Source organism: Cygnus atratus, chromosome 8 (assembly GCF_013377495.2).
Source record: "Cygnus atratus isolate AKBS03 ecotype Queensland, Australia chromosome 8, CAtr_DNAZoo_HiC_assembly, whole genome shotgun sequence".
In the NCBI taxonomy this organism is placed as follows: Eukaryota; Metazoa; Chordata; class Aves; order Anseriformes; family Anatidae; genus Cygnus; species Cygnus atratus.
Window position 1 is genome coordinate 22,485,126 of NC_066369.1, and position 14,062 is coordinate 22,499,187.

The 14,062-nt window shown below is 52.5% G+C and overlaps 3 protein-coding genes and 7 non-coding genes across 11 annotated transcripts in view; 7 read left to right on the plus strand and 3 right to left on the minus strand.

The window, feature by feature from the left end:
- The window catches only part of ARMH1 (armadillo like helical domain containing 1), a 25,368-nt gene extending 24,303 nt beyond the window's left edge, over window positions 1-1,065 (plus strand). The window contains exon 12 of the mRNA XM_035537984.2: window positions 462-1,065. Coding sequence (XP_035393877.1) covers window positions 462-508 — 47 coding nt within the window. The 3' untranslated portion in view covers window positions 509-1,065. The remainder of the gene's footprint in view (window positions 1-461) is intronic.
- KIF2C (kinesin family member 2C) overlaps window positions 1-5,958 on the minus strand; it is a 19,046-nt gene extending 13,088 nt beyond the window's left edge. Inside the window, exons 1-6 of one of the 2 annotated variants that reach the window (XM_035537979.2) lie at window positions 5,795-5,936; window positions 5,625-5,719; window positions 3,530-3,634; window positions 3,252-3,300; window positions 1,499-1,546; window positions 429-548 (exon numbers count right to left, since the gene is read on the minus strand). In XM_035537979.2, coding sequence (XP_035393872.1) covers window positions 429-548; window positions 1,499-1,546; window positions 3,252-3,300; window positions 3,530-3,634; window positions 5,625-5,719; window positions 5,795-5,858 — 481 coding nt within the window. In that variant the 5' untranslated portion in view covers window positions 5,859-5,936. Of the gene's footprint in view, window positions 1-428; window positions 549-1,498; window positions 1,547-3,251; window positions 3,301-3,529; window positions 3,635-5,624; window positions 5,720-5,794 lie in introns of both variants that reach the window. The other variant, XM_035537981.2, reaches the window with a different exon arrangement.
- A 239-nt stretch (window positions 5,959-6,197) lies between these two features.
- LOC118243823 (U5 spliceosomal RNA) lies at window positions 6,198-6,312 on the minus strand. Its single transcript, XR_004777350.1, has one exon. It is a non-coding gene; the product is annotated as a U5 spliceosomal RNA (small nuclear RNA).
- Window positions 6,313-7,521: 1,209 nt separating this feature from the next.
- LOC118243815 (U5 spliceosomal RNA) lies at window positions 7,522-7,636 on the minus strand. Its single transcript, XR_004777342.1, has one exon. It is a non-coding gene; the product is annotated as a U5 spliceosomal RNA (small nuclear RNA).
- A 278-nt stretch (window positions 7,637-7,914) lies between these two features.
- RPS8 (ribosomal protein S8) lies at window positions 7,915-12,832 on the plus strand. Its single transcript, XM_035538024.2, has 6 exons — window positions 7,915-8,012; window positions 8,736-8,842; window positions 9,220-9,319; window positions 10,706-10,881; window positions 11,833-11,962; window positions 12,675-12,832. Exons 1-6 carry the CDS (start codon window positions 8,009-8,011, stop codon window positions 12,782-12,784), a joined length of 627 nt encoding a protein of 208 aa, XP_035393917.1. The 5' UTR covers window positions 7,915-8,008; the 3' UTR covers window positions 12,785-12,832.
- LOC118243807 (small nucleolar RNA SNORD55/SNORD39) lies at window positions 8,585-8,669 on the plus strand. The gene has a single exon (XR_004777335.1). It is a non-coding gene; the product is annotated as a small nucleolar RNA SNORD55/SNORD39 (small nucleolar RNA).
- Window positions 9,027-9,130, plus strand: LOC118243811 (small nucleolar RNA SNORD46). The gene has a single exon (XR_004777338.1). It is a non-coding gene; the product is annotated as a small nucleolar RNA SNORD46 (small nucleolar RNA).
- On the plus strand, window positions 11,120-11,193 carry LOC118243810 (small nucleolar RNA SNORD38). Its single transcript, XR_004777337.1, has one exon. It is a non-coding gene; the product is annotated as a small nucleolar RNA SNORD38 (small nucleolar RNA).
- Window positions 12,400-12,471, plus strand: LOC118243809 (small nucleolar RNA SNORD38). Its single transcript, XR_004777336.1, has one exon. It is a non-coding gene; the product is annotated as a small nucleolar RNA SNORD38 (small nucleolar RNA).
- A 313-nt stretch (window positions 12,833-13,145) lies between the features above and the next one.
- On the plus strand, window positions 13,146-13,275 carry LOC118243819 (small nucleolar RNA SNORA35). The gene has a single exon (XR_004777346.1). It is a non-coding gene; the product is annotated as a small nucleolar RNA SNORA35 (small nucleolar RNA).
- Window positions 13,276-14,062: the final 787 nt, after the last annotated feature.

Here is a 14,062-nt window from a genome sequence, read left to right on the forward strand (position 1 = left end):
ATAAATGACTACAGATTCATTATTCAGGCAGGCTAAAGTTCTTACTTTACTCAACTGGTATAGGTAGAGCTACAACCAGTATAGCTGGAGCCTGCTGTCAGCACTATTAAGGCACTTTGCTTCCCACTCTAGCCCCGCAAATGCCACTTTATGCTGGTATGCAGATACCACATGCACCACAAGCACAGCTGCAGCTCTCTTGTTAACAAAGTACACCATCCTTCAACAACATAGTTTCCAAAGTCCTTTGAGAACCCCTTCAGGCAGAAGCCCTTGATGTTTACATAGTGGCAGAACTCTGCCTCTCTCATTTAATATATGAAGGGGTAGGGGTTGCTCTTCCTCCTGGATTTGCAGTTCACCTAATTAAACACATACAAAGCACGTTGCTTCTTATTAAGAATTCTCTGGGTTCTTTTTCCACTCACCAGGAACTGACAAATTGTTTCTTGTTTGTGTAGAAGTGCAGGGATCCACCCCCATCTCATTTTCCTGGAGGCTGCACTGAGGTTCCGTGATGACAGACATCCTGGAGCGGCCACGCATAGCTTCGGAAAAACAAATTCAAGTTCAGCATCATGCATCAGACACTCCGACATTTGCAAGTAATCATTTACTCCAAGAAGTGCAGGTTGTGCTTAAAAGAACCATTTTCCGATCTCTGATGCATTACCAAAGCCTAGGATAAAGCACTGCTGGAAAGGTAGGTGGGTGAGAAGTGACCACTACAGAAAAGCACACAGTTCATTCCAGATTTGCAGCTTCAGTGAATTTCTTTCCAGATACCACTAAGGGTTCACTAATATGGCAGTTCTGGAAGTTTGATACCTAGGAAGGAGGCAGTTACAACTCAGGGAACTGGGAAATCCTCTGAAGTCTCACACTCACAGGGCTACGAATTAACTGTGATGGTGACAGTATGAAAACCAAGGCTATACCACTAATTTTGCTATACAGAGTGGGTTATCTAGGGAAGCTCTAAGGAAAAGTCAGGATAAAAATTTATTTCTTATGCCTTCAACGTCCAAAAGGAAAACTGGTCATGAGCCAGATCATGCCCACCATTACAACATCCAAATGGAGATGGTGTGTGTGGTGCATAGCTTGATGACACTAAATTCAGCTACAAGACAGACTACCTATAATTGCAACAGCAAATCTTCAAGAAGGGCCCTTCTGTAGGCAGTCTCCATTGCCTCATACCTAGTTCCAGTTCTTTCACTGAGACAAATCACTCACCCAGGAAGCTTAGCAGGTGACAGGAACATACACCTCAATAGGTTTGTAAAGAAAGCGAGTCTGATATGAAAAAATAGAAGTGTGATATGAAAGCTAGAACTACTCTCACCTCCAGCAATCGCAAGAATTTATCCAGAATTAATCACTATGATTTGAAAGGAAGTTAGATTTGTTTCACATCAAGGGTGAATTTCAATTCTGGATCAAATTCCTTACAACTGTGCCCACAAAATTCAGTGCTCATGTGTTAACTTTTTACCTGGATTCTTCTGCTCAGGTGCAGAGACATTAGGTGCCATTGACGCAACTTTAGGAAAAGAAAGAATCCATTTCATTATACACAGAGATGGTATTTCATTCCTTTTGCCACACATGCCCAGACACCTGATCTCATCACAAACTCAGCAGCACTTTGTGCAAAAAACAGTGCTCCTAGACAGGAATATTAACTGCAGGATTTGCTGCATCTAGATGGGTTTGATTCAGATTGTTCTTGTGCACAAGGATGTACAAAATCCTCTAAAGTTCTTACTGCTTCAGAGAACTTAGTATCTGTTTCTGAATTCATTCTGAAAGCACTGCTCCTACTTTCCTCACTTTCCTGAGAGAGATGGAGACAGACGCCTCCTGATCTTCTTTAATTTGCTTTGCCTAAGAACTGAAACCTGAAGCCAACATTACCTTTTCGATTGGTGCAGCATAGAGTTTGCTACAGGACACATACAGCCCGTGAGTGTCAGGGAATAACCGCAATAATAGATATCTGATGAATGCTGAAGTCACTGCTTCCCTCTTGTACTCTGAGCAAGTCTTCAGGGACAAGACCACCAGTAGCAAAGGCAACAGGCATGTCAGATTTGCCATTAGATTCCGTACTTCAGGGAAGCAGCAACCTCTGTGAGGACATTTTTCCATCAGCCAATGACTGGATTAAAACACCTTTATTTTTCCATCTGGCTATCCAGCTCCATTAACCAGGTCTGTCTAGAGACAATCACTACTTTACCACATCATTTTCCTTGCCGATTCACAAAATCTACGGAGAGTTCTCTGCATTTGAAGATGATCAGGAAAACTTTTGACATATTAAGCTTCTTGGACTGTTCCTGCCTCTCAGATACAAGGGGATTTGTACTGTTGTCTTTTGATTCCAGTTTTCCTGTCTTGCAGCACGTACAACAAAAGAGGCCAGACAAATGCAACCATTCACAGCTCATGTTAAGTTCAAGTTAAGTTCTGTCCAGCTATGTACATTAAGAGTTATTAAGTCTGCAACCCTTTGACCTCAGCATCACGTGAGTACATTACAAATAGACCTTTAATGCTGTCACTTGCAACTCAAAAGCAAGAGTCAACTAAAAAGATAAAAAGGTTAAAAAAACATGGGAGTTTCCTAATTCCCAGCACCTCAAGAAAAACAACTCCTTAGCAATCCCACGCTTTCACATCTGTCTTTCTCTTCTGGCTTTGCTCAGAACACTGTACTGACACTAAGTCACTGAGCTATGGCACACCAGCTTGCGTTTTGGCTGCCTAGTCTGAAGTGTCTCCAGGAATAAAGCTCATGTTATTGTCTAGGGGGACTATTTGAAGGGGAGACATCCATTTGACACTGCTATTTCTTCCTTGCCCTTTCCATTCTCATTTTGACACCTTTTTGTCTTAATAACTATCACTTACCTTTTGTTGTTTGTGGCATTTGCAAAATCCCATACAAAACTTTAAACCTCACTGCAGCAGGAACTTCCTAGTGACATTTAAAGCAGTGTCAAGGAATAACTACAGCAATACTGAAAAAAAGGGCAACGTGTCAACAAACCTGAGCTCACAGGAACAGGAGGGCAATTTGTTGGCAGAAGTTCTGCACTCAGGACTCGAGAGTGTTGGTATGAACGGGTATGCTCTTTTTAGCATTGCCTGAACAAGCAGTGTTATGAGACACTAAAATGGAATAATATGGCTACAATGGAGGGTCACCACTGTTTTGAAGAGGAAAGGAAATATTTTCTCACCTTCCCGTGGAGCAGGAATTTTTGAAAGGGTTGTTCTACGCTTCTGTTTCTGGAAAACAATGAGTGCTGTTAGTCATCACAGTAAGCCATGAATACCTAGCACAGCACTACAAAACGTTAATACAACAAGGATTTCTGACCAAAATCTAACGGTGAGACAGAACACAAAGCATGAGGTCTCTGACTTGTAAGGCTGACAGTATCATTTATAAAAAGATCTGGTCTAAAGCATGCTGCTGCTGACATGTCAGTACCTTTGGAGAGACTAAAACGCTTACCTGTACAGTTACATTCTCTTGCAAAGGAAGGTTCTCTTTCACATCTGCAGCATGTAGTTCCTCTGTTAACTCAGGATTTATTGTGATCACATCATCAATCTCAATCTGCAAGAGCAAAGGTAAAATATGGCTGCTACCACCTACAGCAGTTCTTTACATGTTGATTTTCAGTACAGACAAACAAACCTGACTGACTGCTTGCCAAATATTAAGTTAAAGTAGCCTTCTAGCTTCAAGGTGCAAGGCAATAGTTCATATTCCATTTGAAGAGTCTCATATGTCCAATTGCACTAGAAGAAATGAGCAAGTTATGCCATTTACCCTCCTCTGCCAAACACCACACAGCTCTGCAGGTGCCATAGAAGACTTCTGAGGAGACAGGCGAAGCACATTTGGCATCAACTGCTTTAATCTCTTACAGCTAATCTTAGTAAATCTCCATGACTTCTGTGCTAGGAGACCATTAAGAGTTTACTGCGTGACTGCGCTTACTGAAATAAGCTTCAGAGAGCTACTTAAACCTTGGAAACAAGGGATTCAGCATTTAATCCGAAAGTCAATTCACCTGCATTTTCTCTGGCAATTGCAAGTGATTTTACCTAGGGCCAGCTGCCACCTCCTGCCTGACCTTCCAGTGAAGTCATAATCCTGCCTCCACAGCATTCCGCAGCACCCAGACGCAGGGCAGCGACCGTGGGGCAGGCGGCCAAGGGCAGGCACGAGCACAAAAGGCACCACCTCGCTTGTTTCAGTTTTGCCAAACCTAACCCTGCAGAAGAGCTTGAAAGCACGTATACACAAAAATAACTCTGGTGTCACAGCAGCTTGCACTGGAATTCACCTAACATCGAAGCAATAATACAAGCACCACTTGAGGAAGTTATCCAGTTCTCAATTAAATTTTAATTTACTTTGATAAAATAAGGGTCCATATAAAAAAGAGCAAGAACCACTCACACCCCTGGAGATACCACATTGTAACATAAGAGAAATAAACTTTAAGACTTGATTTATGTAAAATCTGTACGTATCTAATCAGAAAAATTAATTACCTCAGAAGCAAGTGTATGTGGACAGTATCGTAAACACTAGCAGCATGTAAGAACAGCCTCTTCAGAGACCCTGTAGTACCTACGTTCCCAGAAAAAATGCCAAGAACAGCGTGTTTGCTCATTCACCAAAGGAGAATTTAAGCGTCAGGCTTTCAGTACAACCTCAATCACCCCAGGGAAACACGGCGGTTCCACCAGCAGGGTCCCACACGCCCTTTTCTCTACACTGAACTAGGACGTTTTGGACTAGCACTGGCCAAGAGCGATTCAAATCCAACAGTGCCGTTGTTACCTGGACTCTAGCCCAAAACCGCGGTTAGCTCCTTGTCTATTCTGAGACATTTCTCTGCACAAGGTTCTCGTTACAGAGAAAGAAAAGTCAGTAACTTTAAGGAGGAGATAGCGTTCCCTGAGAAGTAAGGCATAGGGGAATCAGAGAGCAGGGCACTAGAAATACAGCTGGGGGCCTCTCAGTACGTTGTGCCCCAGAGAAAGGGGGATGAAGCTGCATCACAGTTAAGACTTCAAGGGCTGTCTTGTGGATGTTACAAATCCCTCCAGGTCCACCAGGGCTGGTGTTATAACACCCCACTATAAAAAATGCACTCTGAAGTATCAAACAACGCTGCATTTATTGGAGAACTACAAAGTCTTAAGACTCAAAGGGCACTGCCAGAGGCACCAAAAGCCAACAGATAACCACGGAGCTGGGAGAACCAGGACTGTGGGGGCACTGAAAGGCACCCACCAGCAGCATGGTGAGCAGCCCCCGGTACCCTGCAAGGCCAGGAGCCCTCTTGGCACTGCCCAGCTGCGGTCACAGCGTCCCCACCTTTCGCGTACCTTACCTGGGGGTGCTTATTTACAGATAACCCCTGAAATCAGGGCAGAGCAGCTGCGTTATCTGTAACAGCCTGGAAGAAGCGTTACGCATCTGAGGGCGGAGGCAGCGCCGCAGGAGCCGGCTGCGGCTGAGACACGCGGGGACGTTTTTGAGGTAAAGAACGAGAAACCCCACACAGCGACGCGGGGCCCGGCCTCACCTCCTTGCCCTTGACGGTGCCCCCCTCGGACCACTCCACCGACACCAGGGACCTCTCCACGTTCACCGTCCTCACCGTCGCCTTGTGGATCAGGCCTGGAAGAGAGCACGGTCACCCCCCCGTTACCCCCAGGGTTACCCCCCTCACACCCCCCGGTCCCCCCCCCGCACCGTTGCTGCGCTGGATGTTGACGACGCGGCCGGGGCAGACGTGCCGGTACAGCCGGGGGTCCATGGTGCTGGCGGCGGGGACAGCGAGAGCCAGGCCCGCCCAACCGCCGCCGATTTAAACGCCGCGCGCCCGGCGTGCCGCGGGGCCTACCGGGAGGCGGCGTGCCGCGGGACTACAATCCCCAGCGTGCTCCGCGCGCGGCAGGGCATGACGGGAGGTGTAGTTCGGAGCGGCGGGTGGGGGGGGAGTTCTGCGCGTGCGCAGTGAGCCCGCTGTAGCGCAGGGACAGGAGCTGCGGCGGTGTGAGGGGAACCGGAGCGACTTCGGGGAACGAGGAAAAGCGTTCGATGAAGCGAGTTGAAAAGTATTTTTTTTTTAATCTGTTTTTGACCAAATCGGGGCAGCTCCGCCGAAGCAGAGCCTCAAAAAATTCCACGACACTCGTGCTTGTTCCTCTCCACGGAAATCTTTAGTAAAAGGCGAAAGATTTATACGATCTGAAGAGAAACCAGAGTATGACGCACACCTCCCTCCGGCCCGGCCCCAGCGCCGCCCGCCGCCCCCCAGCTCACGGCGCCGCCCCCCCGCCCGCTCCGGCCCCCCCCGGCCCCGCTCTCCCCATCCCCTCCCCGCCCCCCGGCCCCGCTCCCGGCCCCGAGCGGCCCCGCGGGAGCTGCGGAAACGGGACCGGAGCGGGCGGGAGCGGGCGGCGCCGCGCGGTGCACCATGGGTATGCAAATGAGCAGGGCCTGGGGGCGGGGCCGCGAGTGCTGGGTACCGCCAGCACGGCGCTGCCCGGGGGCGGTGCTGGGGCACCCTCCTCAGTGCCTGTGCTGGGGGCTGGGGCGAGGGACTGGGTGCACCGCGGTAAGGCACCAAGCTGGGGGGGAAGTGTGAGAAAACTCTCAGTGATTTTCTTCAGGCAGGGCCTTCTGTGGAGATGTTCTCTGCGTGGTTGCAATGGCGGGCGTCCCGCAAGGAGGTGCGCACAGTAAAAGTTCCCCATAACCTTATGCTCCCCATTACCTGACACCTGATTTCTCCCGTTTCCTCATGTGCTGAGCACTACAGGTTCACAAGCTACTCGACGCACTTCTATACAACACACGTACAATTTTATTTGACCAACCGTTAATTTCTCCTTTTCCTTTCTTTTTGTTCCCTCTTCTCTCGTGACTAGAGGGCCCATGATTTTTGTTTTTACTGATTTCGCACTGCTCATCCTGTTTATCTTATCTATCCTCCTCATTTTGGGACAGCAGGACCTCCCCCTTATCTGCTTAACGTACTCCCAACTGCTATGCCCTACAATCACTCTTGAATATGTAAGGTTAGGGGAATTTTCCACTGCAAAACCACCTTCTATTGCAGAAACACAGCTTTGCCTCTCACAGCAGCGTCGATCTGACGGAGGGCAGGAAGGCTTTGGGGGGAGGTGTTGGAGGGCAGGAAGGCCCTGCAGAGGGACCCGGGCAGGTTGGGTAGATGGGCGGAGGCCAAGGGGGTGGGGTTCGACATGGCTGGGTCGTGCCCTTGGGGCACAGCAACCCCATGCAGCGCTACAGGCTTGGGGGAGAGTGGCTGGAAGGGGGCGAGGAGGATCTGGGGGCGCTGGCTGATGCTCGCCTGAACACGACCCGGCGGCGACACCAGATGACCGAATAGCCTCGTGTGCCTCGAAAGGGCGGCTGAAACTGAACTCGTCTGTTTTTGACCAAATCGGGGTAGCTCTGCCGAAGCAGAGCCTCAAAAAATTCCACGACACTCGTGCTTGTTCCTCTCCACGGAAATCTTTAGTAAAAGGCGAAAGATTTATACGATCTGAAGAGAAACCAGAGTATGACGCACACCTCCCTCCGGCCCGGCCCCAGCGCCGCCCGCCGCCCCCCAGCTCACGGCGCCGCCCCCCGCCCGCTCCGGGCCCCCCCTGCTCCTCTCCCCCCATCCCCTCCCCGCCTCCCGGCCCCGCTCCCGGCCCCGGGCGGCCCCGCGGGAGCTGCGGAAACGGGACCGGAGCGGGCGGGAGCGGGCGGCGCCGCGCGGTGCACCATGGGTATGCAAATCAGCCCTCTGGCCTCCGCCGTCACCGCCGCCGCGTCGCCTAGCAACAGCACAGGGCCGCGGCGCGATGACGTCACTCCCTCTCGCGAGAGCTCGCTGCGCCAAACCGCCCCGTGAGCCTCCGCGCCGCCTCTTTGCGCCGGGGCCGCACCATGGGTGAGTGGGGCCGCCGCCGGGCCCGGCCGCTATCCGCCGCCATCCGCCCGCCGCGCTGCTGCCGCTCGCCGCCATCCGTTCCGGGGGGCAGCCGGGGGTGCTGCCGGGCCACGCTGGCTGCCATTGGGGGCGGCTGCCGCAGTGCCGAGTGGCTGGCGGGGGGAGGAGGGGAGGGAGGCCGGGCCCAACATGGCGGCGGGGGGGGGGGGGGAGGCTGCTGTAGGGGGCCCTGCGGATGAAGGGGGGGTGATGGGGGGGCTCCGTACCCAGGAGGCAGCGCCTTTTGGGGGCTCAGTTGGAGAAGGGAGGGTTGAGTGGGGGCGTACCCCATAGGGCCCGTCAGTCAGGTGGGGAGGGGATCCGCTCCTAAGGAGCTGCAAGATCCAGTGCGCAGCATAAGGTACGTGTCACAGGGGGCTTCGCAGCGTGAGGTGGGCCCTTCCCGTAGGGTCCTGTAAGCTAATTCATGAGGTTGCTTCCTGCAGAGGGCTGGGGTGGTCCCTGCAGAGCTGCTGGAGGGCGGGAGGCTGCCTTCCTCAGATCTGCTGGGGGAGAGGAGGTCGAGGAGGCTCTGAGTTTCAGTGATGAAGCATCTCTAACTGCTGCATAAGGCTGAGTGCACTGTGCGGATACCAACCTTGGAGAGCTGAGGACTCAGACCCTCGCCCAGCCATGGCCAGGTGGAATCCGTGCCGTCTTCTGACCGCGCTGCTCTCCATTCAGGTATCTCCAGGGACAACTGGCACAAGCGTCGCAAGACTGGGGGCAAGAGGAAGCCCTACCACAAGAAGAGGAAGTATGAGTTGGGGCGGCCGCCGGCCAACACTAAGGTGGGTGGCTTGGGGAGGACAGTTAGTTATTTTTTAAAATTTGATTTGATGATTGTGTGCTTCTAGAGGCTTAAAAATACATTGTTCTTTGTGAGCGATTAGATATCTGTCACTGCTTTTATAAAAGATGGCTTTTTTTCTTTATGCCTGTGGGAGGGAGCGGTAGGTTTTTGGAGTAAGAGGCAATTGGAGTGATGAAATTCTCACCTTAGGCGGATGCAACGGACCGTTTTGGTCACTTTCCGCATCTGCCGATGCTGGGGTTTGTCATAGTTACACTGACCACATTGCCTTCGGTTCAGAGTTTGGCTGGGCTCCTGTGTGCGTGCCGCGCAGCACGCCAGCGCCAACCTCACTGGGGTTTGTTTCCGATGTAGATCGGTCCGCGCCGGATTCACACAGTGAGGGTTCGTGGCGGCAACAAGAAATACCGTGCCCTTCGCCTGGACGTCGGCAACTTCTCCTGGGGATCCGAATGTAAGTACGTTATAACCCTGATGTGTTCAAAAACCTTCCACACCCGTTGATCTCCGGTACGGCTACAGAGTAGAGGGGCGATGCGGAGCTTTCTAGGCTGATTTCGGACATGCTGAACTTGGCAGAAGTGGATCTGAGGCTGGCTGCGTGGTGATGATAACTTTGACCTTATGTGGCCTTAGGAGACTTCAACGTCTGCTGGGCTCACAGTGATTGGAGTGTCATAGTTACCCTGAGTGACACGCTCGTATCGCCTGCCTGCCGGGCTTTGGGGGGCTACAGAGGGGGGAAAACGCAAAATACCTGCAGGTTAGGTCTTCACAAACGCAGCTCACGTGCTGCCCAGTTTATTGATGAACATCTGCTGAGAGTTAGGTAGTCCTGCCCAAGAGAGAAGGCTGAGGATTTTTCAGCAAAAGAGCGGCCCGTGGCCATGTTACATGAGCACACGCTTTTTAATTCCTCCTGCTTAGCTAAGCAGAAGCGGGCAGCACAGAAACGAGAGGGCAGCCTGCAGTAATTCCGCTGAATGAGGTGGGTTTTGTTCTAGGAATTACAAAACAAAAACCATTCGGCTTGAGCTCAGGCCCAGTCACTGTTACCCTGTGTGACGATAAAGCCAGCAGTAAGGGTTTCAGCGAGCGGCGTGGCACGAGGCAGAAGGCACGAGCTTTCTTCTCACTGACAACAGCGTTGTCCCAGCTGGAGGAGTGCTGAATTCGTAGGCAATAGCAGAGAAGTGCAGGGACTGAGCGCACGTTGCAGGACAAGTGTGAGGTACACGAGTAAAGAAAAGAAAACCCCTCTTGCACCCGGCCTTTGCGTGCAGTGAGGGCTGTGTCTGCAGGGTTGGCAACTGCTAAACGCGCAAATCTAATAGCTGATACCGGATGCTTCAGGTGGGCCGTGAAGGGTGAAGACATCAGCGTCCTCTGTTTGCTCATCACCCCTCGTCCTGTGGAAGTGGTTTCTGTTAGGTGTTGCGGAGCAGCCCTGTTCAACAAGGCTTACTCCAGTAATTCTAGGAACTATATTCGGGATCGAGCCCTGCGTGCGGTGTTAGTTGGCATCTGCTGAGGTATCCTCAGGCCCAGAAATGCAGCTTTCAACATCATTCAGTCATCTTAGAGATGAGTTTCAGCAAGGCCACAGTTTTTCATCTAGGTTGAATCTTTTCCCCAGGTACAGGCTTCTGTCCTGGCAGCAGAAAGTTGGACTGATGAAAACTAGCCGCATCGTTCAGTTAAATTTAAGTCAGTGCCTGGGAAGCTGGAGGACTGGTCGGGTGACGAGTGAGGTGATTTTAGGGTACGTGTGGGATGCTGCGGACTGCGTCCTCAGTTGTCTGATCCCTGGGGGTTTGAATTGGTACTCTTCTTTTGAAAGGCTGCACCCGCAAGACCAGGATCATCGATGTTGTCTACAACGCTTCCAACAACGAACTGGTGCGGACAAAGACCCTGGTGAAGAACTGCATCGTTCTCGTCGACAGCACCCCGTACCGGCAGTGGTATGAAGCCCACTATGCCTTGCCCCTTGGACGCAAGAAGGGTGCCAAACTGGTACGCGTGGGATTGGGTGGGTTCTTCACGGCGGGGGGGTCGCTGCGGCTCCTGGGGAGAGGAGAGGCCGCCCTGCTGGAGGCGGCTAGTCGTGAGCGAACAGCGCCTGCCGAGATGGGCTGGGTGCCTGTCAGCGATAGCGTCGGTCACGCAGGCTGCCTGCCCAGCGGGAGTCGGGCTCTGTTCAGGAGCACGGAGTCGTCTCCGAGGCATTGCACGGGGGCCTGCCTGTAGATGTCTTCTGATGATGATAACTTCTGTCCAGTTCTGCTGCTGAAGGAAGGGCGATGACGCTTTGTGATGCTGAGGAGGGCTTTTGCGGGCAGGCCCTTGTGCTGGGGCAGCGCTGTCCTCTGATGAGAAGCTCGTGGATTGATGACTAAACTTTGCTTAAAGCATCTTCATCCAGGCTCATCACCTCTAATTTTAAGATCCAAACCCCAGATTAAGTTATTTAAACACCCGTGTGTAGCATTCAGCTTGGGGTTGTCTCCTTGCCTTACAAAATAAAGCACTTGCGAGCTGATCACCGTGAAGTTCAGAAGCGTGGGGAGAGCTCGTAACCTGTTTGCCAGGACTTGTGCCACGCCCAAGCGCTCTCATGTCTGGAGAAGAGACGTGTGCTCGCTTTTTTTGGAGGAGGGGTAATTCATTAGGGAAAGCTTTGCAGCTACGTCTGTCTAGAGCGTGTTTCCTGAGGGCGCTGTGCTGCGTTGTCATCGGTGACTCCAGTCAGCGGTGCTGGGTTTGTTGGCCTCACAAGTGGAAAGCAGCACCCGGTTCTGTTAGGTTGAGGCGTTTGTAGCTGTGGAAGATGTGACTTGGGAAACACAAAACAGTGCTGGGTTCTCTTTGATGCTAGTGGGGACCTGCTCTTGCAGGAGGTGGCTGTGTGCTTAACCGTGCCTTCGCTTAACCCTAACCTTGTTTTTACCTACGGTCTTGTTTTAGACTCCTGAAGAGGAGGAAATTTTGAACAAGAAGCGCTCAAAGAAGATCCAGAAAAAATACGATGAGCGAAAGAAGAATGCCAAGATAGCAAGCATCCTCGAGGAGCAGTTCCAGCAGGGAAAGCTGCTCGGTGAGTCCTGGGGGGCCGTGGTGTGGGTGGGTGTAAGGGAGTCAGGGCGTAAGCACGTTCCAGAGCAGGTACCCTTCTTGTTCTTGGGACCATTTCCCTACAAGCTGTGATAAAGCTGAGATGAGAGCAGTGGGGGTGTTTTCCCGATCTATTTGCACAAGTGTCCTCTGAGTGTAGGGGAACTCTTCTTTCACCTTCTCCGGGGATAGCCCAGGCCTGGCAGGAACAGGAGATCTGTTTCCGTCGCTTGAATTGCTTCGTGTCCCAGCTAGCAGTCGGTCATTCCTGGTTGGCATTTGAAATAAATGGTGGGACGTGAGGCTTGCAAATGAGCAGGCGCCTATGGGCGTACTGCGTGTCAGAAACAGCCCAGCCGTGCACGCGGACAGCTATCGCCAGTTTCAGGCTCTGGTGTGAATAGTTCCGTGTTTCGAAGTCTTCTGGTGATGAGACCTTTGTCCAGTTCTGCTACTGAATTTGAGCGATGACAGTTTGGAGATCTGAAGAGGACTTCATTACGGGTGCAGCCCAGCAGAGCGGGTTCAAGAGCAAGGTCTCTTGGGGGAGGAATTAAGGCAGCACGCAAGCTGGTGTCTGATACCGAGCCTTGCTCGTTCATGCTTCTGCAGGGACTGCAGGCGGCGTTTCCTGCCACGTGTGCGTACCGGGGTAGCGAATTTATTTAATTAAACCGAGTGACTTCTCCTTGCAGCTTGCATTGCCTCCAGACCTGGACAGTGTGGCCGAGCTGATGGCTATGTGTTGGAAGGCAAGGAATTAGAGTTCTACTTGAGGAAGATCAAGGCCAGAAAAGGCAAATGAAAACAAACTGTTCATCTGAGAGAACCAATAAACAAAACCTATAATAAATGGGTGGCGTGCGTATTTGTCTCTGCAGGGCGGAGGGGGCTTGTGTAGCACCCCCAAAATGTGAAAGCAAGAAGGATCTGCTGGAATCCACCGGGTGCTTTTGTGTCTTCGGGCAAACCGTGACCCTGCTCGCTCCTGACTAAACCGTCTCGCGGGGCGCTGGGACGGTGACTTGGTGGGCGTGGAAAAGGCTGCAGGAGGAAGGTGCGGCTGCCCACCCCTGTTGGAGTTGTGCCGTTCCGGGAGCTGACAGGGTTCCCCGTGCACGCTCACCTCGGGGTCCCCTGCCTTGTCTCGAAGCTGCTGAATGCGGCTGCACTGCTAAGTGACTGGCTGGTCTCTCCCTGACCTCCCTGGTCTCATCCCAGTGCAAGAGAAATCCCTTCTAGCAGAAGGGCCGGGCTCTCCTCGTGGCCTGCCCCTTTCGAAAGCTGGGTACAAGTTCCAGCTTTCTGCCCTGCCACTTGCGGGATTGGGAAACTGGTGAACGGTACGAACCTTTCCAGATGTTTTGGGGCGTTCGAGGACGAACAGCTTTAAATAAATAAATGTGGCGTCTGGTTCTGGAGTGCGTGCCTGCCGGGTGCGTGCCCCCCCTACCCAACCTCACATCTGCCCTGGTGGGAGCGCGGCACCGCTGCCTCGGCCCGGCGCTGTGCCTGCAGGGTGGAACCAGGCGCTCCTGGAGTCTCGAGGTGGGACCTGGCCGGGCGTGACGTTTGCACAAGCACGTTCCTTCTCCATAGCGATCTCGGGTAAACTTTCCCTGCTTTCTAGCAACGCCTATTTCCAGAGAGGCAGGGCGGACGCGATAAAGGGCGTTTGGGAGGGATGTGTCACGGCTGCTTCCTCCGGGTTTGTTTCTCTCTGCTCGCCCTCTGCGGAGAGCAAACAGGATTCAGGGTGTTCCTGGGGGACTTTGTACGGAGGGAGAAACCGAGACAATTGCCGTGTTAGGGTAAGGGTAGGGGCTGTAAACCCCTGACGAGCAGGGTTATGCCTAATTCATCAGTGCGCGCTGCTTATAAATTGCATTGGTGTCATTGCTCCGAGACGCGGCAGCCAAGGGCAACGGCCCGTGGGAACGAAGCCGGCACTGTCACCGTGCCGTAGGTGTGACATGGGAATGGGACGGGGTGGCAGCTGGCCAGGGGCGTGTGCGCCCTTTTGCTTTACAGCATCTGGCTCTGTCGCTGGGTCTAACGCCCCGCGACAGTCCCCGGTGTCAGT